Source organism: Drosophila arizonae, chromosome 5, assembly GCF_054131065.1.
Source record: "Drosophila arizonae isolate 15081-1271.41 chromosome 5, UAZ_ARI_1.0, whole genome shotgun sequence".
In the NCBI taxonomy this organism is placed as follows: domain Eukaryota; kingdom Metazoa; phylum Arthropoda; class Insecta; order Diptera; family Drosophilidae; genus Drosophila; species Drosophila arizonae.
In genome coordinates this window covers 13597219-13621553 of record NC_142925.1, presented here as the reverse complement: position 1 = coordinate 13621553, position 24335 = coordinate 13597219, and the positions used below count along the sequence as shown (strand labels likewise).

General features: G+C 42.3%; 9 protein-coding genes across 12 annotated transcripts; 6 read left to right on the top strand and 3 right to left on the bottom strand.

Annotated features, from left to right (window-relative positions):
• Window positions 1-53: 53 nt before the first annotated feature.
• On the top strand, window positions 54-11541 carry Pcf11 (Pcf11 cleavage and polyadenylation factor subunit). Of its 4 annotated transcripts, none has more exons than XM_089472406.1 (12): window positions 54-261; window positions 838-1103; window positions 2793-2918; window positions 2994-3212; window positions 3280-3606; window positions 3676-4429; window positions 6244-6823; window positions 6883-6997; window positions 7067-7175; window positions 7236-9671; window positions 9737-10210; window positions 10279-11541. In XM_089472406.1, exons 2-12 carry the CDS (start codon window positions 921-923, stop codon window positions 11100-11102), a joined length of 6147 nt encoding a protein of 2048 aa, XP_089328532.1. In that variant the 5' UTR covers window positions 54-261; window positions 838-920; the 3' UTR covers window positions 11103-11541. The 4 variants fall into 4 exon arrangements, with proteins under 4 accessions (XP_089328532.1, XP_089328534.1, XP_089328535.1 ...); XM_089472408.1 differs by having other exon boundaries at window positions 55-261; window positions 6562-6823; XM_089472409.1 differs by having other exon boundaries at window positions 56-261; window positions 6577-6823.
• Window positions 11542-11880: 339 nt separating this feature from the next.
• U3-55K (U3 small nuclear riboprotein factor 55K) lies at window positions 11881-13678 on the top strand. The gene is made up of 5 exons (XM_018013391.2): window positions 11881-12041; window positions 12109-12905; window positions 12958-13155; window positions 13224-13360; window positions 13422-13678. The coding sequence occupies exons 1-5, from the start codon at window positions 11979-11981 to the stop codon at window positions 13664-13666; spliced, it is 1440 nt and encodes a 479-aa protein (XP_017868880.1). The 5' UTR covers window positions 11881-11978; the 3' UTR covers window positions 13667-13678.
• An 82-nt stretch (window positions 13679-13760) lies between these two features.
• Window positions 13761-14940, top strand: LOC108617594 (transmembrane protein 177). The gene is made up of 3 exons (XM_018013427.2): window positions 13761-13985; window positions 14050-14506; window positions 14568-14940. The coding sequence occupies exons 1-3, from the start codon at window positions 13819-13821 to the stop codon at window positions 14901-14903; spliced, it is 960 nt and encodes a 319-aa protein (XP_017868916.1). The 5' UTR covers window positions 13761-13818; the 3' UTR covers window positions 14904-14940.
• A 118-nt stretch (window positions 14941-15058) lies between these two features.
• Window positions 15059-17446, bottom strand: HPS1 (Hermansky-Pudlak syndrome 1 protein). Its single transcript, XM_018012259.2, has one exon. The coding sequence runs from the start codon at window positions 17212-17214 to the stop codon at window positions 15391-15393; it is 1824 nt and encodes a 607-aa protein (XP_017867748.1). The 5' UTR covers window positions 17215-17446; the 3' UTR covers window positions 15059-15390.
• Window positions 17447-17493: 47 nt separating this feature from the next.
• On the top strand, window positions 17494-18688 carry Ciao1 (cytosolic iron-sulfur assembly component 1). Its single transcript, XM_018012262.2, has one exon. It carries the CDS (start codon window positions 17616-17618, stop codon window positions 18609-18611), a length of 996 nt encoding a protein of 331 aa, XP_017867751.1. The 5' UTR covers window positions 17494-17615; the 3' UTR covers window positions 18612-18688.
• Window positions 18622-19506, bottom strand: Ercc1 (DNA excision repair protein Ercc1). The gene is made up of 2 exons (XM_018012263.2): window positions 18914-19506; window positions 18622-18857 (listed from the first exon to the last, which is right to left on the bottom strand). Exons 1-2 carry the CDS (start codon window positions 19487-19489, stop codon window positions 18669-18671), a joined length of 765 nt encoding a protein of 254 aa, XP_017867752.1. The 5' UTR covers window positions 19490-19506; the 3' UTR covers window positions 18622-18668.
• An 88-nt stretch (window positions 19507-19594) lies between these two features.
• Window positions 19595-21158, top strand: eIF3m (eukaryotic translation initiation factor 3 subunit m). The gene is made up of 3 exons (XM_018012261.2): window positions 19595-19737; window positions 19864-20043; window positions 20102-21158. The coding sequence occupies exons 1-3, from the start codon at window positions 19693-19695 to the stop codon at window positions 21038-21040; spliced, it is 1164 nt and encodes a 387-aa protein (XP_017867750.1). The 5' UTR covers window positions 19595-19692; the 3' UTR covers window positions 21041-21158.
• O-fut1 (O-fucosyltransferase 1) lies at window positions 20584-22780 on the bottom strand. The gene is made up of 2 exons (XM_018012260.2): window positions 22505-22780; window positions 20584-22442 (listed from the first exon to the last, which is right to left on the bottom strand). Exons 1-2 carry the CDS (start codon window positions 22611-22613, stop codon window positions 21352-21354), a joined length of 1200 nt encoding a protein of 399 aa, XP_017867749.1. The 5' UTR covers window positions 22614-22780; the 3' UTR covers window positions 20584-21351.
• Window positions 22781-23184: 404 nt separating this feature from the next.
• Ppcdc (phosphopantothenoylcysteine decarboxylase) lies at window positions 23185-24139 on the top strand. Its single transcript, XM_018012265.2, has 3 exons — window positions 23185-23495; window positions 23557-23760; window positions 23826-24139. The coding sequence occupies exons 1-3, from the start codon at window positions 23322-23324 to the stop codon at window positions 24084-24086; spliced, it is 639 nt and encodes a 212-aa protein (XP_017867754.2). The 5' UTR covers window positions 23185-23321; the 3' UTR covers window positions 24087-24139.
• The last annotated feature ends 196 nt before the right edge of the window (window positions 24140-24335 follow it).

Here is a 24335-nt window from a genome sequence, read left to right as displayed (position 1 = left end):
TACGAAGTAAAGTGGTCGACCAACTTAACATTTTCTGCTGTAGAAAAATTTGTTCTACATGTCTAGTCTATGTGTTCTCTGGTCAGTGGTGGCAATCAATCGTAGCTCACATCACTAGTGCACACTCATCAGATTATCGCAGTTGTTACGTGAAAAAGTTGTCAAAGGCTGATTTTGTTTTAGTTTAAAAAGTGCTCAATAATTATTTTTCACTGCATTCAAGTGCGTTAAACGAAGTGTACAAATGTATTATTAAAACAGGTATGTTTGCCAGCTTATATTTATCGTTCAAATTGCGTTGTGAAGATAAACGTGTATGTGTGTTTTGTATAAACGTGGCTTTTCAACAAAATGTAGGAAAAAGATAAAAAGTCGAGATTTCATAAAAAATCAATACCAAAAGTATCTATTTGGCAGAGGTGTACGTTTCAAATCGATTAAATATTGAATTTGTTAAAGAACTTGGTGTTTTTGCAAAAGTGAAAAAATGCGTGTTTGTATGCCTGCTGGCCGCCATTTTGAATATTTGCTAAGAAAAAACTTCCCCTAGCCCCGTTGCCCGTGTGTTTATTGTTCGCCCATGAACAGATGCATATGTATGTGATATAAATATATTTAGTTGGTTGGCGTGTGGTTGTTTACATGTGTATTGTTTTTTATTTTGCTATGACTGCAAAGCCACATCAACAATTATAATATTTATATACATAGTATATGCATACTAACTCGAGTATTTAGATATGTTTGTAACCACTTGAGTAGGGATGTTGCAGAAATTTGTATTCACTGAAATATCGATAAATCATAATTTGGTTTTTTAATTCTCTTCACTTGCAGCTTAACAATTGCAATTTATTGTAAATCGTGACACGGATTACAACAGGGTAACCACAGGAGATCAAGAGGAGCCGGCTGCAAATATGGAGCATATACTGCAATCGTATCCAGAGGATGCACGCCGTATTGGCGAAGAATATTTATCTAGTCTAACGGATTTAAATTGCAATAGCAAGCCACTCATCAATATGCTCACCATGCTCGCCGAGGAAAATATTAACTATGCCCATGTCATTGTGCGCGTGGTGGAATATCACATCAGCCAGGTTAACAAATAAAGCATAACTAATTAAAACAGCCACAACACACAGAAAGAGAGAGACACACACTCAAACACATATATCAGACATACTGAAACATACACACATATATGCAAAAAGAGTCCTACGTACATCCGTCGCCGATACCGCCGTTTACACGGCAGTTGTGTTAACACATGATCTCCATGTCCAAAGTGTGTGTTAGTTGCAGTTAGGGAAACCACGAAAGACCTTAAGTTGAAAAGCCATCGATAACAGGAACTGTGTAACCAAAGAGCTCGATTGCCACTTGAATATTTACAAAAGAAAATTATTTCGTTTAAATGTTATTATTTGAAATATCTGAAATGTGGACAATTTGTATATATTGATATTGCAATAGAGCCACAAGATAAATTCTATGTGATTAAAAAATAACAAGTAGTATACTTGTAAAACAAATGGCAACCGAGATTAAGAATGATTAATTTACAATATTTAGGGCATACATTTGAAAGTTATCGATGGCTTTTGTTTTACCTTCAGGCCTTTGTGTTAAGCGATGTGGGCATGCCAACGAAAAGATTGTAATATAATTGATATATAACTTTCTTTGATATTACCCCAACTGCATACGCTTTGTATAAGCCACATTTTAAAGTTTAACCAATGAGGCAATAGATGAGCTGTGCTTTAACAGAACAATCTCGATTGATCTTGTTGTTTAAACTTTAAAGAAGTATCGTAGCTCAATTTGATACATTTATATTTGGGTTTTAAGCAGGGACTGATTTATCCACTACAAGGTAAGACGTTTACTATATTTCTATTCTTCTTTTTCCTCGATACCTTGATACAAAATACACAAAGAAATCGAAAAGAATATTCCAATAAATGAGAAAATACTTAAACAATTGTCATCAAGTTGTCTTTTATTTTATACAAGTATAAAACATTGATTCAAAATGTAATATAAACAAAGAAAAACAATATAAATATTATATAACAACAAATAATTACCTACACGCAGCAAAAGAACAAAAATTAAGAGATTTATAAAAAAAAAAAAAAACAATTTCGCAAAAAGGAAACCCTGAGGTAAAACAAATCAGTAATGTATTCAACTTGTAAAGTAAACGGCATACATATTTAAATTAATTTGTAGATACAATATATTTATAATTTTAAAACCTGACCCAGAAAATCTAGATTTTGTATTTCATATGTTAGAATACGTTTATAATTTCTTAATATTAGAATTATCAAAGGTTTTGTTTTCAACCGAGTTGAGCAAAGTTTCGAATAAATTTGAGATACATTCGTATAACGCAAATTTATACATTTTTCCACTGTGGAAACATATGTGAATACAATGCGATTGGAACAGTTTCTTAAAAGTCGTCTGTAGACTGAGTTAGAGGCGTTACTTTACCTTGGGTTACGTAGCTCTTTTTGTTTTCTTTTTTTTTCTATTGCTCAACTGCCCCCCACCTTCAACATGGAGATGCATTTGTGTCCAGCAGCTGCCGTTGTCGTCGTCGTCATCGTTGTTTTCTTTTCTCTCTATGATCGTCAGTCGTGAGCCAAGGACTGAACTGAACTGAAGTTGTTGATGCTGGTGTGGCTCCTCAATCTGTGTCGAAACACTTCGCTAGCGACGTTGTAGAAACTTATTCTCTATTTTTATATTCTTACCTATCTTACCAAATCAAACAGGTGCCGCCCGAATTCAAATTACCCATACTATATTTAATTGATTCGATAATTAAGAATGTGAAAAGCAGCTACGTGCAGCTGTTTGGGCAATGCATAGTCAATATATTTCTCAACGCCTTTGAATCGGTAAGTCAAGTCAGCAACAAATGTAAAAGCAATATTCATCTTAGCTAAATATCCTTTCGAATTTCTGATCTTTAGGTACAACATTCGCCATCCCAGGTGCTGGAGAAAGTGCGTGAGCGCATGTATCTGTTGCGGCAAACGTGGAATGATGTGTTTCCTGCATCTAAGATGTATGCCCTGGATGTTAAGGTCAAGCGTTTGGATAACAATTGGCCCATTACGGCGAAACCAAGCCAACCTAATAAAATACACGTTAATCCCGCCATACATGTCAATCCTGATTTTCTCAAAACCGTAAGCATTATACGAACCAATATGTAAGACTAGTTAAGTAGCTAATTAAATAAATGTTCTTTCGTAGGGCATGGTGTCTATGCCCGTAAACTCGGCTCTGCCTAGCGACATGGAGGAGATATTGCAGGCGAAAACACGTGAGCTGCTGGAGCTGAAGAAGCGCAAACTGGAACTTGAATTGGAGCAGACCAAAATGCATTTAAAGGAGCAGGAGCGCCAACTAAGTCAAGCTGCTGATGCAATTGCTGTAACGCCCATGACAGCTGGCATGCCTGCTCCACCAGCTATGCTACGTCCACCAGGCATGGAGACAAGCGTGCCTCCGCCTAACTATCCTAGCGGCATGCGACTTGTGCGTCCAGTTGCGCCTATTGCTCCAGTAGTTGGCCAACCTGTAAGGATTATGCTTAAACAAATTAGAATATACTGTATACTGAATCTAATTTTTGTTTAATATTTGCAGCCGTTTGTCAACAAGCCAAAGGTGCACCCAATCAATCCAGCTATGCTCAATTCTGTGCGTCAGCGTGATCCTCGACTGGCCCGTCAGATGCAGCCGCAACAGTCAGCCCCAATGGCAGCGCCCATGCGTGCACTAGATCCACGTCTGGACAGTCACAAAGGAGGCAACTCTTCGTCCTCCTCTTCAGTGCATAAATCTAGTCGTTCACGTAGCAAATCTCCGTTGCGTAACTCAGGCAGCAGTAGCAGCAGTCGTTCCTCCAAACCCAGCAACAGCAGCAGCAGCAATAATCACCACAGCTCCAGCAGCAGTCGCAAACGCAGCGAGTCAAAGAGCTCAACGGCATCAAGCTCATCCTCTGGCTCAGAGTTTAGACACAAGAATAGTAGTAGCTCGCCTGTCAAACGCTCGTCTAGCTCACGCGACAAGCATTCATCGAGCAAGGAGTATTCCCATAATGGCAGCTCACCATCAAGCCACAGCAAACGCAAGAGCAGCTCGCCTGCAAGCTCGCCAACCAAATCGAAACGCAATGCCTCACACAAATCCATGAGTCGCTCGAAATCGAGTGGCTCGAGGAGCACGCGGTCACGCAGTCGCTCACCAATATACAGGGATGTGGACATGCGCAGCGTGGAGCGCAGCAAATCGCCAGAGCCAACAACGAAGGCAACAGCAGCGATATCATCAGTGGTTGTTCCAGCTTTACCAGCAGCAGCAGCAACAGCAGCTCCAGCAAATGATTTAGAGAAACGTAAGAAACAATTTTTAATTCTAATCTCACACTTGTTAGCCAACAGCCAAGTCGTTAGCAATACAAATGACAAAGTAGTTGAATTATGCACAAATTACAAACCAAATTGGCGGCACCGAGGGCTTGACAGCAGGGATTATCAAGGGGTCAGGTTGGGGTTGGTATATTGAGCGTTAAGTGTTGATCTCATTGGAAAACTGCTACGAAACTACAGTTGATCCCTCCCATGCTACAGAAATAAATAGCAAAGTGCAATTACTTCCAAATTTACCACCTTTTTAATACTTTAAATAGCAAAGCTTGTGTTCCAAGTAATTGAAGTCAATTTAATCCATTTTAGAGGTGAACGATGAAAGCTCGTTTTTAACTATCATAAAACTATTTACAAAAGACTTGCTGGAGTCATATAATGACTTCATTGCCTCATTGCCTTATAGGCTAGGTATTGCAAATAACTATCAAAGGCTACTTGAATCTTTATTAGTTTAAATTCTAATTTTAAATATTTTCTCATTTAAATATATAGTTATATATATATAATTCATTCATATTACTAGGAAATTGCAAGAATTACTTTTTTTTTTTTTTTTTCAACTTTGCACTTTGCTTGAAAAGCTTTGATGGTAACTCTAAGGGTTGTCACCTATCCTGTCGTTCTGAGTTTGTTCTTCCAACTTTCCTTTTCGTAGGCGTTGTTTGGTGAGCTTTGTTCACTCGTTGCTCCACTTAGATCGATATGCCTTTTGCGATTATTTGACAAAACTGAGATAATTAAATTACTTTAGTTTATATTTCCAAAATTTTAAACGAAACTATATAAGCCTATAAGATTTATGCAATTTTCTTAATTAATACATAAGAGCAAATAACGATAAAGTTCAAATTTAATATTACAAAAAAAAAAAAAAAAAAAAAAAAAAAAAAAAAAAAAAAAATAAGCAAACCAAAACAAGAACTAAAGAACAAATATAATAAAATGCGTTGTGAAAACCTTTTGCATTCCAGTTGTTTTAATTAATGCAAAATAAAAAACAGCCAGGTGCCGCCTTTTGTTGTAATTTTAAGTATATTTACTTTGTGAAATTGTCAAAAATGAGAAAAGCGTGTGATAAAAAATGTAAACTGATAAAACCAAAAAGAAAACTATGATATATGCTCCATATCAGTTTTGATAAGACTAAGATTAAATAAAGACTCCAGCTTTAATTTGTTGTAAAAAGTCTAAAAGAAACAAAAGAAATCCTAAGCAAAACTCGAATATTTTTAAACGTAAATATTTTATAAAACGAAGAATAATTGATTAAAGCGTATTTTGTAGTTGTATTATAATACAAGATATATATCTTGCCAAATATGTATATATATTATATGTTATTTTATTACCACTATTATTTATTTTTGTATTTGTAGAACGGCACTTTTTAAGAACTCACGTATTTATATTTTTTCTTATCTAGTCTAACCCGTTTCCTTAACGGAAATATAATTGAATAGTTTTATTTTTTATTATTATTATTTTGTTCATAATTTTCCACTAATTTTTCTAGCTCAATTGCTGTGCCTGGTGTATGTTGATGATCCACTTCAGTTCTTTATATTATGCAATTTAAAAACTCTTATGTTATTATTATTATTATTTTTTTTTTTATTGATTTTATTCAAACCCCATCCCTATTTAGTTCTTTTCATTTTGCTAGTCTTTTTTTGTTAGGGCTGTGCCCAGCCCCTTTTATAATTTTCGTAAGAACTCTTTGTTTTTTGTGGAAGCATAAAATACAAATTTCTAGATACACATTTCACACTACTTGAACCAGGGCCACGTTCACCGCATTTAGATGCATCTAGCAAGGACGTCGATTTGCGGCCCTTTGCCAAATTGGCCAGCATGGCGGCTGCCGTAAGGCCAGCAACGCCGCCGGCCCCTTCCATAACACTCGGCACGGCTAGAACAATTGCAGCAACGATTGCAGACAGCGGCAACAGCAGCAACGAGAACAGCAACAACACCAGCAGCACAACAAAAATTGCTAGCAGCGCCTCCAACGCAACGAGCAACACTTCTTCCTCAAAATTGCCCACAAAAGTGTCGTTCAAAATACAAAAACCGTTTAATAAATTAGAAAAATCTACAGCGCATTTATCAACAGCAACACTGCTGACAGCAGCAGCGCCACCATCAACAGCAATCGCTGAAGCAGCAGCAGCAGCTACAGCCATGATCCCGGCCATCATTAGGCAATCGTCTCCGGCGCCGGCTTCAGCGGAACTTCTGACGCACTCAGCTGGCGAGAAGCGCTCGGCTACCCAGATGCCGGCAAATGCGGACACGGATGAGGATGAGGATAAGCTGCAGCAGCCGCAGCAGAAGCGCAGTAAATCCGCCAAACTGGATGCGTAAGTGCAGCCATAGACGCAACTGAATTTCGATTAAATATATAATTCTGTTATTGCAGCCTCTTTGGCAGCGAAGATGTGGACTTGCGTCGAGAGCTGGCTCCAAGTATTCTTGCGCCGGGCAACGTGATTGTTGTCGAAGATGATTCCATGGACAACTGGGAGGCTAACAAGGTGAGCAGTCAAAGCTTAACTCATTTAACTAACATAACTATCAACTAAATCTCTATTCTTCGTGTTTAGCAAATTAACAAGACTCCTTTGTCGCCTGCGAAGAAACCGACATTAGATGAGTTGCGTGCCAAATTGGCCAAGACCGCGCGTCACAGCAATAAGCAGCAGGCTAAGCCGGGTAAGTAATTCCTCAAATTCAAATCAATTGCCAAATTACTTTAGATATTTTATTCGTCAGACAAATCAAAAGATTATCCCGTGACTCAACGTCTCAAGCAGCTGTCGTCAGAGCTGAAAATGAGCGATGACTCACAGGAGGCGCACGACGAAAAGATGCGTACGATACTAAGTCAGGCACAAGAAATGTTCGAGAATAATGCCATAAATCCGGAGCAATACAAGGAGCTAGTTAGCAAGGTTGTGGTCTTGAATGAGACTGGCAGGAAGGACCGGCGACGCGAAGCGGCTGTCGATGATGAGGACCTGGAGCGGAACGCAGCGCGAGATGCTGTGTTGCGAAAGCGCATACCCAAACTGAAGGGCAATGAGAACCACGCATCCAGTTCGCCGCGTAGCGATGGCGAGCCACAGCAGCAGCAGCAACTGTTGCCGATTGTCGACAAGCCACAGCAACAGCAGCAGCAGCAGCCGCCGCCTGCTAAGCAGCTGAAGAACAAGCGCGATGGCAAGCGACGCAAGCCCAGCAAATGGGGCGAGCAGGTGGATCCAGCTGCAGCACAGCGAGCCGCCTGGCAATTAGCTCAAAACAACAACAATAACAACAATGTAAAACGAAATGCGGTAGCAGGCGGCGGAAATGTTGGTTTTCGTGGCATGCCTTGGCAGCATCCGCCGTTGGTTATGGCACAAGCCGTCGTGCCACCACCACCGCAGCCACCCGCTATGCTAACACTGCCGCCAGTACCAACGGTTAACATAACCAAAGCCATTAATTCACTGGACAATCCCATGGCAGATATGGTGCGCAGCATTACAATCGATGGCGGAACTAAGGAGATACGTTTCTATAATCAGGTGGCAATCATATTTATGGATGGCGATGAACCGCATGAGATCGGATTCCAGAACGGACAGCGTGCCATCTACATTGATCACAACGAGCAGCCGCTGGCACTCAGCTTCAATGATGACTACAAACCCTTTCAGTTGGATGGGCAGCTGCATCGCATTCGTTTCGGACACCCCTCTCGGGAGCTGTACATCGATGATCATTGGTATGAGATCTACTTTGGTGGACCGCCCGTTTCCCTGCCCATCGGCAATAAGTTGCATGTGCTGAAGGCGGAGGGACCGCCGCCAAATGTGGACATCGGTCGTGTGCGTCGAGATTTAGTTGTGGGCAAAATCAACATGATTGTCGATGCACACACAATTGTGCCGCTGTTTCTCGATGGCCGCCAGCAGACGTTCCATTTGGGCGCCGAGCAACACTCGCTCCAATTCGTGGATAGTTTCCTTTATGCATTGCTAGATGGACAGCTGCAGAAGCTGGAATATGGGGGACTGCCTAAGAGCATGAAATTGAATGGAGGACGCAATTGCTTCATACGCTTTGGCACGCTGCCCAAGGGCGTGCAGGCGGGCAAGACCCACGTTCAAGATATGGTATACATTAAGACTGAGGCTCCAGCGGAACCACCACAACCGCCGCCACTGCCAGTGGCTGGGTTGCCAACTGTACCAGCCGCCGCAGTAGCAACGCCCGAGCAGCCAGCAGCTGTTGCAGCTGTCGGCGTGCCAACAAATACTGCTCCTGTTGTTCCTTTGCCTGAGGCAGCAGCAGCTGCTCTAAGCAATCTCAACATTGACGAGCTCTTCCAGAAGCTCGTCTCGTCGGGCATAATTGCTGGTACCACCAGCAACAGCAGCACAGTCAACGTACCTGCTTTGGATACGAATTCCAACTCTAGCAAAGAGGCGACAGCAACAACTGTAGCACCAGCAGCAACTGTGGCGCCTGTTGTAGCTGCAACACCTGCCGCAACTGTGCCTGCAGTCGCACCTCTCGAGCCCATCAAGCGCATTGATCTGACGAAGCCAGAGACAATTAAGACACGTCAGGCGGCCGTGATAGCCACCCTGTATTTGGGCATGCAGTGCAGCAGCTGTGGCGTGCGCTTCCCACCGGAGCAGACCATCAAGTATAGTCAGCATTTGGATTGGCATTTCCGTCAGAATCGAAGGGAACGCGATTCGACACGCAAGCCAACGTCGAGGCGTTGGTACTATGATCTCAATGATTGGAAGCAATACGAGGAAATTGAAGATGTGGAAGAACGAGAAAGGAATTTCCTCGAATCTCAGGGCCAACAATTGGGACCTGATGCCATCGATGAGGTGTCCCAGCAACGTTCGCTCAATTCACCTGTTCCCAGCTGTGCAGCCGGTCCGACAGATGTGGATCGCGGCTGTGACATGTGCCACGAGAAATTCGAGCAGTTCTACAACGAAGAGCTGGAGGAATGGCATCTACGCTCAGCTATACGCGTAGACGACAAGATCTATCATCCACTATGCTACGAGGACTACAAAGCTTCGCTCAATCCACCTCCAGTTGTTGATAACGACACGACAGCAAATGAAGATGTGGATATGCTAAATGCTAGCGATGACAACGCCATGGATACGCTGATCAAGCTGGAAGATGAATCGGGTAAGCACAAATGAATGTCTAAGCAAGTTCATTAAAGTAACTAATAGTGCTAATCATATCCTTAGATGATGTCAAGAAGACATCCAGCACGGTGCTGGCCGACGATGATGATGATGATGTCATTGTGCTGCCCAATGAGGAACCTAGTGTTACAGAGATTGTCGATGACGACGATGATGAATATGTGCCCGTCGCTACGGCAACCGAACCAGAGACAGAGCTGTCCAAGGAGAAGCCAACAAGCAGCCAACAGGAAGATAAACAACAGCAGCAATCGAATGAGCAGCAGCTTCATAACGAGCATCATCAAAAAGTGTCAGAGAACGCCAATGAATCAGATGTGGAAATACAGGAGCCAAACATTCCCTTTACCGATCTGGACAACTATGTAGAAAAGGAGCCAGTGCCGATGCTCAATGTGAAAATCAAAGAAGAGCCGAAGGATGACGACGAAGAGGATGATGATGGCTTTGAGGATGTGGGCACAGTAGTACAATTGCTGCCGCTGCCAGAAGATGAGATATCCATATTAAGTAGCGGTAAGTAGCCATCTATCTCTATATATATATATCTATGTATATCATCTCAACCGATATCTCTCGATTAGAAACATTAACCCATACCATCGATTCGACTGCATCGCCAGCTACGCTGGAGCGTCCAGCCTCGGTAACATCTCTCTCATTGCCAGCCAATGACGATGAGCTGGAACTGGAGCCAGTTGCTGCAGCAGCCAGCAGCGAGGCCGATTTTAATGGTGAGAATCCGCAGGAGACGCATAATTTAAGTGCAGCGGGGCCGGCACCGGCGTTACCTTTGGCTAGCATAGTTAATAAAATAAAAATAAATATCACTAAGAATACAAGTAGTAATAGTCATAATAGTGCCTCAACAACAACAACAACGGACTCTCAAGTGTCGGCTATAAGCGTCATTGGCGCCACTGGAAATGCCGATCAGCAACAACAACAACAGCAGCACCAGCAGCAGCAAAATTCCATTCAAACAATTTCCACTATTCCTGTGCTGTGTGGAGGCAACACGTTTGTTCCGAAGATTGCCACCAGCAGCAGCAGCAGCAACAGCAGCACAAATGCGCCGCCTGCCAACATAAGTAGCATTTCCGTAATTGGAAGCAGCTACGGCAGCAGCAGCAGCAGCAACAGCAACAACAACAGCAGCAACAGTTCGCGTGTGCCTGCGGCAGCAGCAACAACAGCAGCGGCGGCATCAGCAGCATCCCAGCCAGCAACTGTCAGCGGTTTGGGAACGGCAATTCAAAGGTCGAATACCCCACCACCATCCGCTGCAGTCGAAGCTGAGCCGGAGCCTGTGATCGAACTGAAGCCGGCGCTGCGACAGGTGACGCTGAAGAAAACGAAGAAAGTTCAAAATGGCATCGAAACTTCGGGCCTGTGCTCGATCATGTAGAAAGGAAGAGAGCGTGATAGGGCACATGCATATTATTCCTAATCTCACTTCATGTGTGTCTTTCTATACAATTAGCAATCTTACAATTTTAATTTAGAGCGTTACTTAGTTTTAGGCAATTTACAGAGGCGCCAATATAGGCGCATCTTTTTGCGGTTCTCTATAGGCATCCCCAACACGTACGAAACCCCCTCCCACTTACATCAACCTATACAGAGCGCGCAGCACTTAATTTATTTTTACAACGATACATAAATGCAAAATAAAAAGAAAATTTTTACACACAACTATAAGAGAACGTATACATAATTTGTGATAATTTTTAAACACTCGGGTCAAAATATTTATTCAATTATACAAATCAGAGCTTGGTCCCTCATTATTATTCATGTAATGTGCGTTTGCTGAATTTGAAACAATAAATGAATACTGAATTCAACCCAATTTTGATTTAATTCATTTTTATATAAAAATCAATATATATTTTTAATTATGTTTAAAGTACTTAGTTATTTCAATAAACAGGCAATAACAATAAAAAAAAACTGTGGTTTTATTTCTTTTTTTAAATTATTCAAATTGGATACAAAATTAAGCTAATGAATTCCATTTATTTTTTAAAACAAATTCCCTTTTATTAAATTAATGTTAACCATTCACCAAGGGATACATTTTTAATTTAAATCGAAGCAAAGAGCGCGTGTTTAGATTAGTGCTATGAAACCAAATCGGTACATGATGACATAGCCATCACCTTTTTACACGTGACAGTCAGCTGTTGCGTCCAATATGGACTAAAAAATACCAAGTGCGCTGTACTATGCACGTGGGGCCATTTAGCGTTTACATTTTATTTTAGAATATATAGTTTATAACATGTCCTCATCGTTTTTTCTGAAACCAGGCGCTGCCAAAGTGGCTGCCAACAAAAAGCGAAAAGTAAGCTATAAAAGGAAAATGAGGATATACATACATTGAATGTAGTAAATAATAAAAATAATTTCAGCTTAATGCAACAAAAGCAAAAAGCAACGTCAAACCGGGCAAGAAAACACAAAATGCAGTTCCTGGGCCAAAAAAGCAACGTCGAGCCAAGGTAGACGATGAGGAGATTGCAAGTGATGATGATGAAGAATATAATGGAAATACCTTGGCATTTTCCGCCGACGAAGATGAAGAACAAGAAACGGCCCAGGATAAACGCTTGAGACTGGCGAAAGAATATCTAGCGGAGATTGAAAAACAAGAAGCGGAACGTGCCGAGCAACAAGAATTAAGCCAGAGTGTAGAACAACGCCTGCAAACGGAGTATTTGGATAGTGTGGGGCGTTTGCGACGCACGATTGCCGCCGATCTTAAATCATGTACAATTAAAAATGTACTAAAGCACAAGCTTCACCACAGTCCAATCTGCGCGCTCTTCCTTAGTGCGGATGGGAAGCACCTGTACACGGGGGCGAAGTCGCAATATGTGCTCAAATGGTGCACGGAGAGTGGTAAAGTGTTAGAGAAAGGTGATGTACTGCCGCATCGTGAGGAGCCCGAAACCACGAAGAAACGGAGATCACATGTTATAGCCATTTGCCTGTCAAGCGACATGAAGTACATGGCATTAGCTGAGGGCGGAGTTAATATACAAATCTGGTGCCCACAGAAGATGAAGCACATGCAAACGTTTAAAGGTCATCGAGATAATGTCACGGGCCTCGTCTTTCGCAAAGGCACCCACGAGCTTTACTCTGCTGCAAAAGATCGTTCCGTTAAGATCTGGTCAGTGGATGAAATGGCATACGTTGAGAGCTTGTAAGTGATTTATAACTAATTTAAAGTTTTGTCTAATAACATTTCATTACAGATTTGGTCATCAAACTGCTGTTACTAGCATTGATGCATTGAGTCGGGAACGGGCCATAACTGCAGGCGGCTCGGATTGCTCTTTGCGTATTTGGAAGATTACAGAAGAGTCGCAATTGATTTATAATGGGCACAAGGATGGCATTGAGTGCGTTAAATTTATTAATGATGAACATTTTGTATCCGGCGGAGTAGATGGGTAAGTATACAATTTTAGCCAAAGAGAGAACGTTTTACTTACGCCTATTTTATTTATGATTACGACAGTGCGGTTAGTCTGTGGAGTGCATTGAAGAAGAAACCAATTAGTACAACGCAATTGGCTCATGGCAAGGGCGACAATGATGTAGCTAACTGGATAACAGCGATTGCCGTAGTCGTCAATACAGATTTAGTAGCAACAGGTGCAACTGCGGACTTATATTTATCGGAATTCAAAATAATTCTTTATTTTTTGTATTTTAGGTTCTTGCGACGGCTGCGTCCGACTATGGCAAAGCAATCCAAATGCTCGTAAAATTCAACAGATTCTAAGCATACCAATAACTGGCTTCATAAATGCCCTCACTTTCAATGCGGATGGCAGCAAGCTTTATGTGGCTGTTGGTCAGGAACATCGCTTGGGACGTTGGTGGCGGCTCAAAGCTGCGAAAAATAATGTAGTTGTAATTGATCTTAAGTCGAGTAACGTGAATAAAAAAGAACAGTAAACACTAATTAAACTATTATTCGAGGACTACGCCAATAGATATCGGAACATTACACAAATAATCGATAAGTATCTCATTTATAAGTATCATTTCTACTTCGATGAATTCCAGTGGCGGTTGGTCGATACGTTGTGGTTACAAAACAGGCAAACATGCAAAAGAAACCCGCCGGAGGAGTTTTCTCCTTTTTTAAGACAGAAACTGGACGTAAAATTGTTTTCTATGCAGCAGGCACAACCACAGTCGGTCTATTTTTGGCCAACTTTGTGCCACACACATTTGGACTGAAATATTACCGCGACTTTGTGCAATGCTATCAGTGGGTGAGCAAGTGAATCTAGCATGGGGCACATGCTCAACAATTTTTCTTCTTATTCATATAGAAATGGCATTGAACGTGAGGTGCCGCAAGCAGTTCTGCAACGTATAGAACAGGCAATGGATAAACTGCAATTGGAAAAGCATGAACGGCAGTTTGTCAAACCATTTACCGTGTTCGGTTTCGATCTGTTTCAAGCAGGCACAACGAAATTTCGCTTTGGTGCTATTTTGGGAATACCCGTAAATTACGGCTATAACAGTATTGGAGAGATCAAGCGCGCGGACATACGCTTTCGAGATCGTCAAATCGATTGGAGCTCGGAGAGTGGTAAATTGTTAGAGCAAGCAATTGTGTTGACCGAGGATGAGCAGGTTTTTGGACTGTGCAAAGCAATTCTCCAACTGCAAACGCATCGCGTTCTTCTGAACTCCATTTTCCCCAGCTTAAACTTCTTCATGGTCTATACGGCTGGACACTTTTTGAATCTACGTCTTAAGTTGTTTGCGCGCCATGGCAGTGTAAGTTGTTTAGGGCTTGGCTCATAATATTTTTATTAATTCTTTGATTTTGCCTTCGCAGATCCGCTTTGTTATGTACAGCATTCTGGGCTTATTTGGTTTGGGCAGTTGGTCATTTATGAAGGACTTCAACCAGGTAGCCGACGATGCGACGATTGACAAACAACTTGCCACGCTTGGACCAGAATTTGTAGCCGCCGGCATTAGGTATTACGATAAGCATCTAAAGAAAAATATTGCACTACGAAATCTCATTGGAGATGATACCTATACGGCTATGGGCAACGAAAACTATATGCTGCGCCAGAAATCAATGCCGCTGACGGCACGCAAATCCTTCTTCGAGGAGAAATGGCAGCAGATGCAAACAGAGGCGACGGCAACGGCGACGCAATAAATAATGTTGTTATATAATAAACTATTTGTTTCAATAATTACTAGTTGTTTATATTATTTATAAGACTGCTCTGATTGGGAAGTCGCAGCATTGTGCACCAGAAAAGCCAGCGTTATGGTCACAACGAATATCCATTTAAGGTTAACTATACTTGGTACGTTTTTAGCTATTTATTTATATTTATATTTATTTAATATTGCATATTGTTTTCAGCTTTATTGCACATTTACTTTACTTTTAACATTCAAGGCGAAAAGAATTTAAAGAAACCAATATAAATTGCATTGATTTAATATAGAATATCATCTGATCTGATCGTTTGTTTCACAACAGATATTGAAACATTTCGAGTGTCTTTTTTTTTGTCTTTGGAATGTCACAGTAATAAATATAGCTTAAAATTATACATAAAATAACTTACATAGACTATAGAATAAATAGGTTTATAAATATAATAGTTCCTAATTTACATCGAGTGTAACTAAATCTAGAACGCTCCCTCGCCAACGACATCGCTGATGGTGGCTACCAGGCGGCGGGCATGCTCCACGGCACAGGTGGCCGTCACGAGGCCCAAGTGAATGCAAAACAATTCATAGACGCGCACCTTGCCGCCAGCCAGCTTTGGGAAACAGAGCTCGGCCAGCTCGCTGTAGTAATCCATGGGCAAGCAACCGGGCTCTGGGGGCGATTTATGAGCTCCATTTCCATTTCCGTTGCCATTGCCAAAGCCGGTGGTGAGGAAATGTTGCTGTAAGTCGAAGGAACATTTCAATATGCCGCCCGATAGATCCTCGAACCACAGGAAATACGAGTAATGAAATGTACGATCCTTCCACATGACTGTTGTTTGACCCTTCTTCAAATAGTTGCGCGTAAACTCCACCATATGCCAGAGCTTGGATTTAGGCAACAGCTGTGGCTGCCCCTGTCGTAAGTCAGGCGCCAGCATTTGCCCCGAGCTGCGATTTATGTACATGAAATGCACCAGACCAGGAAAGTCTTCCAAATACGCATCAATAGAGATATTACGCGCAGCTTTAACCGCAAGAAATTCGGCGAATTCCAAGAGCTTTGCCTCGACAACAGATGCCGATTCGGCTAGTTGATCCAGTTGCTGATTGCTGGCAATATCGCAACTGGCCAAGGATAGCGTGAACAATTGCTTGAGCTCCTCCACAAAGGCTGGGAGATTGGATTCGATGCGTACAAGCAGCTCACGCTCGTAACTCTTGAAGAACTCCACATACATTTTTCGTAGATTCTCCCAACGGGCTGTAAACTTCTTCACACAGCTCTCCAAATCGTCGTGCTTTTGCTTCAGATGTCGCTTGAGCGCCGTCAAAGTTTGGCTGACAAAAGATTCGAGACTCTCGTAGGCGGGCTTCAGTGCATCGGCATCGCCCTGCTGCTGCACAGCGACAATCTTCTGGAGTACAAAGAAAGTGTCATAGATGGAGCTGGTCAAGGGCATGTGGCCGTACTCGATGAGCTGCAGTAACACCTGATGACCATGCAGACGGGATATATGCACAATGCAGGGCACACAGCCCGAATTGACATCGTGGGTGACGCCTTGCAGAAAAACAGCTACAGCTCGTTGAGATCTCTGGGATTGTAGTGCACGGGATAGAATGGCCAGGAAGAGTAGATCAGCCGGTGCCAGGGGCAGCGCTTGGCGTGTGCTATTCAAAGCCGCCAGCTTGTTGGAAACGAGCAGTAGAGCGTGTGTGCGTTGCTGTCCTCCAGTTTGACGCAGCTGCTCCAACAATGCGTCCAATGTGACATGCACTGTTCGCTTTAATTCCGGGTTGATAAGCAACTTGGGCAATGCCTCCAGCAAATAGGCCTGTTGTTCTTGCTGATCCTCCTGCCATAGCTGCGATTCATAACAATTGATGCACTGCGTCAGCAACTCCTGTTGCATTGCGCCTGCCTGTGAGCCAAATAAATTGGCACCATAACAGTAACGGGTTAACGTCATAGCCACTCCCAGTTGTCGCATCAATTGCTCAATCTCAACTTGGCCAATTTTCAAGAATGTAAATCCCAACAGCTCGCCAAAGGTCAAATTGAAGCCATTTTCGCATTGAAAACTTGCGTATGCATTATCAAATTGACAGTGCATAATTCGCTGGGAGCTAATAATCGGGCTGAATATCTGCAGCAGTACATTGCTGTCCAGTGGAGCCCCAGGAGTGGGGAGCAGACCTTGCGCTATTGCAATGCTGCATATTTTTTCTGTGAGAGGTCCATTTAAATTCTGATAAGCAACATCGTTAGCGCTATTGAATACAATTAGACCGTTCATTTTCTTATCAGCAAATGAAAAATGGTTTCGCGTCTATTCACAATGCTCTTGTTTTGTTTGGGTACACTGGGCACCGTTAACTTAGCTGCCTAGTATAATTACTAAGCCAGTTTAGTTCTTTTTTGAGTTTTATTCGCCTTAGAAAAAAATGTTTTAACTGCACAGGCTGTTTTCCTACAGTTCAGTGCAAATTAGTATCGGTTTGTTGCAACTATCGATAGGGTTCGGTGATAAGAGATTAGCGTTGCCAGCTTAGAAGTTCAATTGTTGTTTATACTAATAGCGATCGAACTAGTTCGAAACTGAACAGTTGACCAACATCTGTTTTTTGGACCTGTACGCATGCAGCGTTATCAATTAATCCATCATATATAATCAAATATATATAGAAGAATCGTATTATGGGTCGCCTTATTCTAGAGCATACGCTGCAAGGTCATAAAGGCCGTATTTGGGGCGTTGCATGGCATCCAAAGGGAAACAGTTTCGCTTCTTGTGGCGAAGACAAAGCCATCAGGATTTGGTCCCTATCTGGGAATACATGGACAACGAAGACGATACTATCGGATGGACATAAGCGTACCATACGTGAGGTACGGTGGTCTCCGTGTGGTGAGTATCTGGCGTCGGCTAGCTTTGATGCAACCACAGCCATTTGGTCCAAACACGAATGCACTGCGACGCTGGAGGGACACGAAAACGAGGTGAAAAGTGTCAGTTGGTCACGCAGTGGTGGTCTATTGGCAACTTGTTCACGTGATAAATCTGTGTGGATCTGGGAAGTGGCTGGCGATGATGAATTCGAATGCGCCGCAGTACTTAATGCCCACTCGCAGGATGTAAAGCGTGTAGTGTGGCATCCGACAAAGGAAATCCTTGCCTCGGCTTCGTATGATAACACAATCAAAATGTATGCCGAGAGTGCACTAGACAGTGATTGGGATTGTACGGCTACGCTCAGCTCGCATACGAGTACAGTTTGGAGCATTGACTTCGACGCCGATGGCGAGCGTTTGGTATCCTGCAGCGATGATGCAACACTTAAGATCTGGCGTGCCTATCATCCAGGCAATGAGGCCGGCATTGCAACACCCGATAAGACGACTGTGTGGAAGTGTGTGTGCACCCTGTCCGGCCTGCACACACGTGCCATCTACGATGTGTCCTGGTGCAAGCTGACGGGCCTAATAGCCAGCGCGTGCGGGGATGACGCTATACGCATTTTTAAAGAGAGCAGCGATTCAAAGCGAGATGCACCCAGCTTTGAACTGTTAACTTCCGAGGAGAGTGCCCATGAACAGGATGTGAATGCCGTTGAGTGGAATCCGGTAAATGTCGGGCAGCTAATCTCCTGCAGCGACGACGGCACCATTAAAATATGGAAGCTGCAGGAATAGTACTAAGGTCTTTGTGTATAATATTAGTAATGGATATATTGTAATAAATAACTTGGCCTATTTGCTAAGAAATGGTTCATGCAGTGTTTTGTACAATTTTTTGGCCTTGCGCGGCCCCAAGCCCATGACCTGCGATAGGCGCTCCTCGCTGGCATTGATAAGATTCTCAAGATTGCCAAAGATCTGCAGCAAGGTCACAGCATCTGTTTTGTTCACCGGCTTAATATTGGTCAAAGCCGCTACAAGCTATAAAGTATATGAAATATTAAGAACATTTTAAAGACCCTAAGAGCGTTACACACCTTCTGATGCGGATTGGACTCCACACGCTCCATAATCAAGTCTGGGGAGCGTTTTTCGAATTGCTTGTAAGTTTCTATTATTTTGCCCGCCTCGTCGGCATTCCAGGCCAACATCATTGTTAAATCGGCTAACAGGGAAATGCGCGTTAAACTTTTAAGCGCATTATGGGGCTCCGGTGTGTCCACCTGGACGAGCAGTACGCGCAGCTCATATAATTTGCCCAGGGCTTTAAGACGTTGGCATATGTAATCCGGGTTGAGATTGTGATATTTAAGCGATAGGAACAGTATGCAGGCAGTGCGACCCACCACATAGTCTGGTATTATATCATCCCTATACTCCAGAGGCACATTTAAAATGGATTTTAGAATTGGATTACCGCGTTGCTTGGTGTGCACTAAAACGCTGTGAGGATTTGATGGTGCTGCTTTAACTGTTCCGGTACTGGTAGTAGCGGTGGAACTGCTAGTAGTTGCTGTCTCAGTCGCCGGTTGTATTTTAGTTTGCTTTGGCGCTGGGGGTATATCCATGCAAGCCAAAACATCGTCAAACGAGTCGTCGTCCAAGTCTTCCATTTTCAGCCCGGTAAATTAACAAATATCTCGAAATTCAATTATCGTTATTGCCTATCTTATCGATTATTTTTGCACAGTGTGGCAACTCTATTATTGTTTTGCCTTTTCCTTTCGAGTTGTCAATTCAGCGACGACGACGACGTGTGCGTGCAAAATTGTTTATTCTTCTGCTAAAAATAAATAATTCAGCATTCTGAAAAACGATGACTTCGCATCCGGTGTTTATAGACCTGTCTTTAGACGAACAGGTAAAGTTTCAATTATACTTTAACGTGTTGTATATGCGGCGCTACCCTCTTAAGTGAGGTTATGTGCAAAAACAAATCTAATAAATATATAAATTAAAATGAATTTGTTTTTTGTCTTCCCTACAGGTGCAAGAGCTGCGCAAGTATTTTAAGAAGCTTGGTGCAGAAATCTCATCGGAGAAATCGAACAAAGGCGTCGAGGATGATTTGCACAAAATAATTGGTGTATGTGAAGTTTGCTTCAAAGACGGCGAACCAGCCCAAATTGATGGCATACTAAATAGCATTGTATCCATTATGATAACGGTATGTATGAAGTATGTTACTGATTGTGAATATATATCACTAAAGATTCCACCTTTAGATACCGCTGGATCGTGGTGAGAACATTGTGCTGGCCTATTGCGAAAAGATGACTAAGGCGCCCAACCAGCCGCTGGCGAAAGTCTGCCTGCAATCGCTTTGGCGATTATTCAACAATCTGGACACAGCATCCCCCTTGCGCTACCATGTCTACTATCATTTGGTGCAAGTGGCCAAGCAGTGTGATCAGGTGCTGGAAGTCTTCACTGGCGTCGATCAATTGAAGTCGCAGTTCGCTAACTGCCCGCCTTCCAGTGAGCAGATGCAAAAGTTGTATCGTCTATTGCACGACGTGACCAAGGATACCAACTTGGAGCTGTCCTCAAAGGTGATGATTGAGCTATTGGGCACATATACGGCAGACAACGCGTGCGTTGCTCGTGAGGATGCTATGAAGTGCATTGTTACTGCGCTGGCCGATCCCAATACATTCCTGCTCGACCCCTTGCTATCGCTGAAGCCTGTTCGCTTTTTGGAAGGTGATCTAATACACGATTTGCTGTCCATCTTTGTCTCGGACAAGCTGCCCTCTTATGTGCAGTTCTATGAGGATCACAAGGAGTTTGTCAACTCCCAAGGCTTGAATCACGAGCAGAATATGAAGAAAATGCGGCTGTTGACATTCATGCAACTGGCCGAAAGCTACCCCGAGATGACATTCGACACACTGACCAAGGAATTGCAAATCAACGAGGATGAAGTGGAGCCGTTTGTCATAGAAGTGTTGAAGACAAAGCTGGTGCGTGCACGTCTCGATCAGGCCAATCGTAAGGTGCACATCTCATCGACAATGCATCGCACCTTTGGTGCACCACAGTGGGAACAGCTGCGCGATCTGTTGCAGGCCTGGAAGGAGAACCTCAGCTCTGTACGCGAGGGATTAACAAATGTATCATCTGCACAATTGGATCTGGCACGCTCGCAAAAGCTGATACATTAGAGACAACTGACATCCAAGATCAAATAAAATACGCTGGTATAAAGTTTTACATGATATAAATTATTTTGAGGAATGCGTGAAAAAGCAAGCTTGAATAAATTTCTAAGTAAAATCAAAATCATAGACTAATTGTAGCTTATACGTGAGTAGTCTGAAAATTGTCCGACAAAAGGTAGAAACGTATACAAATTAATTTAATGGAATTTGTATTGAAATGTTCTGAATACTTTCTAGCTTAACACTAAATGCTGGCGATATATATGCATATATCCTTCTTTGTTTGAGAGACTCGTCAAAAATTGTCACGGCATTTACAGCTCCTCATGGGGCTTCGTTTGCTGACGTTCCTTTTCTTTTGGAAACGACCAAAAATACGATGGAAATCCGTGCGTATCCCTTTCCCGTTTAACAAATGCACTATACGAAGAAATGCAGTTGCCTATGAAGTGATTCGATTGTCCTAGTATGGCCAAATCCAAATAAGGATCGTCCTCTTGCAGCTTATGTACGCTGATATCCATACGAGAGAGCGCATTCGTCAGCTCAGATATCATATGGTTCGCATCGGATGCCACAAACACGGACTTCACCTCATTCTTCGGCTGCAATTGACGCACATTTTTAATCGTTCGCTTTAGCTGTCTGATAATTGACTCCTTGGTGGGCATACAGAGCTCTTGGTAGAGCTCACCACGTTCATTCTTATAGCCAAGACATTGAGGCGATGCGAAGAGCTGCTGGCTATCCTTAATATGCTCACAGGCACGCACCCAATCGATGCCATTTCGCAAATGCAGTCCAATAAATGCGCCACGGGGAAGAACCGTACGTATAAATTCTCGAGCGGCTTCTCGATACTTCGGACTCCATACTAAGTACCTTTGCAATTCACGATTCTCGAGCTGCACGGGAAAGCTGGCCGGTGCGCCGGTGAACGCTAAAACGGGCCACTTGTCAGCTTTATAGTTCTCTTGCCATTTTGTTGCTATCGAGCTGTGACGCACATCGAAATGCAGCGGCCCATAAAACTCCGAGCCCACAAAATCAATGCTATATGTATCCCAGAATGGACCAAAGGGATTGCCATCCTTGGCGTGACAATTCGGTGCATCTGGATCATTTTTATCTTGCTGCAAGCTTTTGCGTTCCATATAACAGAAGGCAATGCGCTCGTTGGCAGGCCACACCTCATCGGCCAGGTGTTCCATAAAGTCTGACATGAGGATTACGCGATGGAACTCCTGCAGCGGCTCCACCTCGAAATATGTGTCAAAAGGCACCTGACGGGAGCGCATTTCACCTTTGCGATATTCTACCCATGGTGGCAAAATTAATGTCCGATTTAGAGCCTGGGCGAAGGCTAGCGAGCCTAAGAAATGGTCCGCCTGGTTACCAAAGCGTCCTGAAAAGGCCAAACAATAAATTAAACTAATCAAATAAACAGGAAGTTCTGATTTAACTTACCCATACAGGGACAGTAGGCAATGTACCCATTGGGATCGCGTTCAAATTCGGCATTTGTATTTAATATTAGTATTGAAATAAAATAAATTAACAATTTAAGCCACTGCATTCTGCCGGCTTCGTGTACAGCGTTGCCAGACTTTTCAAAGCTTAAACAGATATTTGGCAATTTAAATAGCTGATATATATTTTAATTTAAAAAGAATTTTTCCAACTATTTAGTTTAATCGTAAATGCAAGATAAGCCTTTGTAATGGATATTAATATTCCATTCAATAAATAATTAAATGGGCTGCTACCAATATAAACAATACTAATAATATAGAAATGACTTAAATATTTAATTTAATAATACCAGAATTATTGTAAATATTCAAGATAAAGGGTTTTCTTCAACAATACTATTTAAGAAAAAATATATTTGAAGAAAATTTGTATATACCAGCAGCTGTTTTTACCGTGCTGCCACTTTCATTACAATTTTTAAAGTCTGGCAACCCACTGAAGTTCACAGTTGTTTTTACTGGCTCTATATTTACATTTTATCTATTTCATAATTTCCTCACGATCGTTTATGAAGGCCATAAGATAAGCAAGATACTCAAATGACTTCACAGATTTACAATCAAAAGAAGTTCATACCCACAGCGCCAGAAAAGGGCAGCTTTCCGTTAGATCACGAGAGCTTGTGTAAGAAGCACTTCTTGATTTACGCCAGTTGCTTGCGCCGCAACGACAACGACAACTCCAAGTGCCGGGCTGAAGCAAAAGAGTATTTGGGCTGTCGCATGGAAAACAATCTTATGGAAAAAACAGAATGGGCGAAACTGGGCTTTCCGGAAAAGGAACAACCGACAGTGAAAGAACAGCAACAATAGCAATGAAGCCGGAACGCAATCTTTTAATTGCAGCCACAGGCAGCGTGGCCACCATTAAGATGGTGCAAATGATATCCGAATTCAGCGACGACAAGCTGCCCTACAAATTTAATGTAAGTCTCGCTATGCTTCCACTCTTTCTGTTCACTTACAAACTGTATATATTTTAACCAGATTAAAGTCATCATAACGGAGCATGCGAAGCACTTTTTTGAACTGGAGGAGGTGCCGGAGCATGTGCCCATTTTACATAACCGAGACGAGTGGCTCACCTGGAATAAACGCGGCGATCCGGTATTACACATTGACCTAGGAAAGTGGGCCGATCTTATGTTAATTGCACCACTCAGTGCCAATTCTCTAGCCAAAATAGCCAGCGTAAGATGAACTTATCTTTCGTTAAACATTAGCTAAACATTATTATCAAATATATTTTATGACAGGGTATTTGCGATAATTTGATGTTGTGCGTGGTTCGTGCTTGGGATTTGGAGAAGCCACTCTTCTTTGCACCGGCCATGAATACACGCATGTACGATCATCCCATTACGCGCGAGCAGATTGACAAACTAATTAAATGGGGGTATAAAGAGATTCCCTGTATATCGAAAACTCTTATGTGTGGCGATACCGGCAACGGGGCCATGGCAGAGGTGTCCACAATTGTTGCTACAGTGGTTGGCACATTTACATTGCCTTTGTAAATACTAAATTCTTTGTTATAGTTAAAAATAAAAAGCATTTTGTTAAAATTAAACGTATTCTTCCTTAAATAAACCATAAATGTAAACATATCTGAAGAATTCATAAGCATTTTTCAGGATACCCCCGTAAATATAGGTCTATAATTATTTTTGATTTTTTTTTTTCTCAATTTATTTGTAATAATGTTTATTGGTTAATTTTGAGTGCATCTAGGAGCAAAATGATTTTTGTTTTACTTTCTTTTTAAA

What these genes read in the sequence shown, in the direction of transcription:
- Pcf11 (XM_089472406.1), top strand. Translation starts at nt 921, where the DNA reads ATGGAGCATATACTGCAATCGTATCCAGAGGATGCACGCCGTATTGGC. An exon ending in CTCCAGTAGTTGGCCAACCT is followed by an intron (nt 3,607 to 3,675) that starts GTAAGGATTATG and finishes TAATATTTGCAG; the next exon opens with CCGTTTGTCAACAAGCCAAA. An exon ending in AAATCCGCCAAACTGGATGC is followed by an intron (nt 6,824 to 6,882) that starts GTAAGTGCAGCC and finishes CTGTTATTGCAG; the next exon opens with CCTCTTTGGCAGCGAAGATG.
- LOC108617594 (XM_018013427.2), top strand. Translation starts at nt 13,819, where the DNA reads ATGCAAAAGAAACCCGCCGGAGGAGTTTTCTCCTTTTTTAAGACAGAA. An exon ending in GACTTTGTGCAATGCTATCA is followed by an intron (nt 13,986 to 14,049) that starts GTGGGTGAGCAA and finishes TTATTCATATAG; the next exon opens with AAATGGCATTGAACGTGAGG. An exon ending in TGTTTGCGCGCCATGGCAGT is followed by an intron (nt 14,507 to 14,567) that starts GTAAGTTGTTTA and finishes TTGCCTTCGCAG; the next exon opens with ATCCGCTTTGTTATGTACAG.
- HPS1 (XM_018012259.2), bottom strand. Translation starts at nt 17,214, where the DNA reads ATGAACGGTCTAATTGTATTCAATAGCGCTAACGATGTTGCTTATCAG.
- Ercc1 (XM_018012263.2), bottom strand. Translation starts at nt 19,489, where the DNA reads ATGGAAGACTTGGACGACGACTCGTTTGACGATGTTTTGGCTTGCATG. An exon ending in AGTCCAATCCGCATCAGAAG is followed by an intron (nt 18,858 to 18,913) that starts GTGTGTAACGCT and finishes TATACTTTATAG; the next exon opens with CTTGTAGCGGCTTTGACCAA.
- Ppcdc (XM_018012265.2), top strand. Translation starts at nt 23,322, where the DNA reads ATGGGCGAAACTGGGCTTTCCGGAAAAGGAACAACCGACAGTGAAAGA. An exon ending in AGCTGCCCTACAAATTTAAT is followed by an intron (nt 23,496 to 23,556) that starts GTAAGTCTCGCT and finishes TATTTTAACCAG; the next exon opens with ATTAAAGTCATCATAACGGA. An exon ending in CTCTAGCCAAAATAGCCAGC is followed by an intron (nt 23,761 to 23,825) that starts GTAAGATGAACT and finishes ATTTTATGACAG; the next exon opens with GGTATTTGCGATAATTTGAT.
- eIF3m (XM_018012261.2), top strand. Translation starts at nt 19,693, where the DNA reads ATGACTTCGCATCCGGTGTTTATAGACCTGTCTTTAGACGAACAG. An exon ending in ACCTGTCTTTAGACGAACAG is followed by an intron (nt 19,738 to 19,863) that starts GTAAAGTTTCAA and finishes TCTTCCCTACAG; the next exon opens with GTGCAAGAGCTGCGCAAGTA. An exon ending in TTGTATCCATTATGATAACG is followed by an intron (nt 20,044 to 20,101) that starts GTATGTATGAAG and finishes TTCCACCTTTAG; the next exon opens with ATACCGCTGGATCGTGGTGA.
- O-fut1 (XM_018012260.2), bottom strand. Translation starts at nt 22,613, where the DNA reads ATGCAGTGGCTTAAATTGTTAATTTATTTTATTTCAATACTAATATTA. An exon ending in TGCCTACTGTCCCTGTATGG is followed by an intron (nt 22,443 to 22,504) that starts GTAAGTTAAATC and finishes TGGCCTTTTCAG; the next exon opens with GACGCTTTGGTAACCAGGCG.
- U3-55K (XM_018013391.2), top strand. Translation starts at nt 11,979, where the DNA reads ATGTCCTCATCGTTTTTTCTGAAACCAGGCGCTGCCAAAGTGGCTGCC. An exon ending in CTGCCAACAAAAAGCGAAAA is followed by an intron (nt 12,042 to 12,108) that starts GTAAGCTATAAA and finishes AAATAATTTCAG; the next exon opens with CTTAATGCAACAAAAGCAAA. An exon ending in ATGGCATACGTTGAGAGCTT is followed by an intron (nt 12,906 to 12,957) that starts GTAAGTGATTTA and finishes ATTTCATTACAG; the next exon opens with ATTTGGTCATCAAACTGCTG.
- Ciao1 (XM_018012262.2), top strand. Translation starts at nt 17,616, where the DNA reads ATGGGTCGCCTTATTCTAGAGCATACGCTGCAAGGTCATAAAGGCCGT.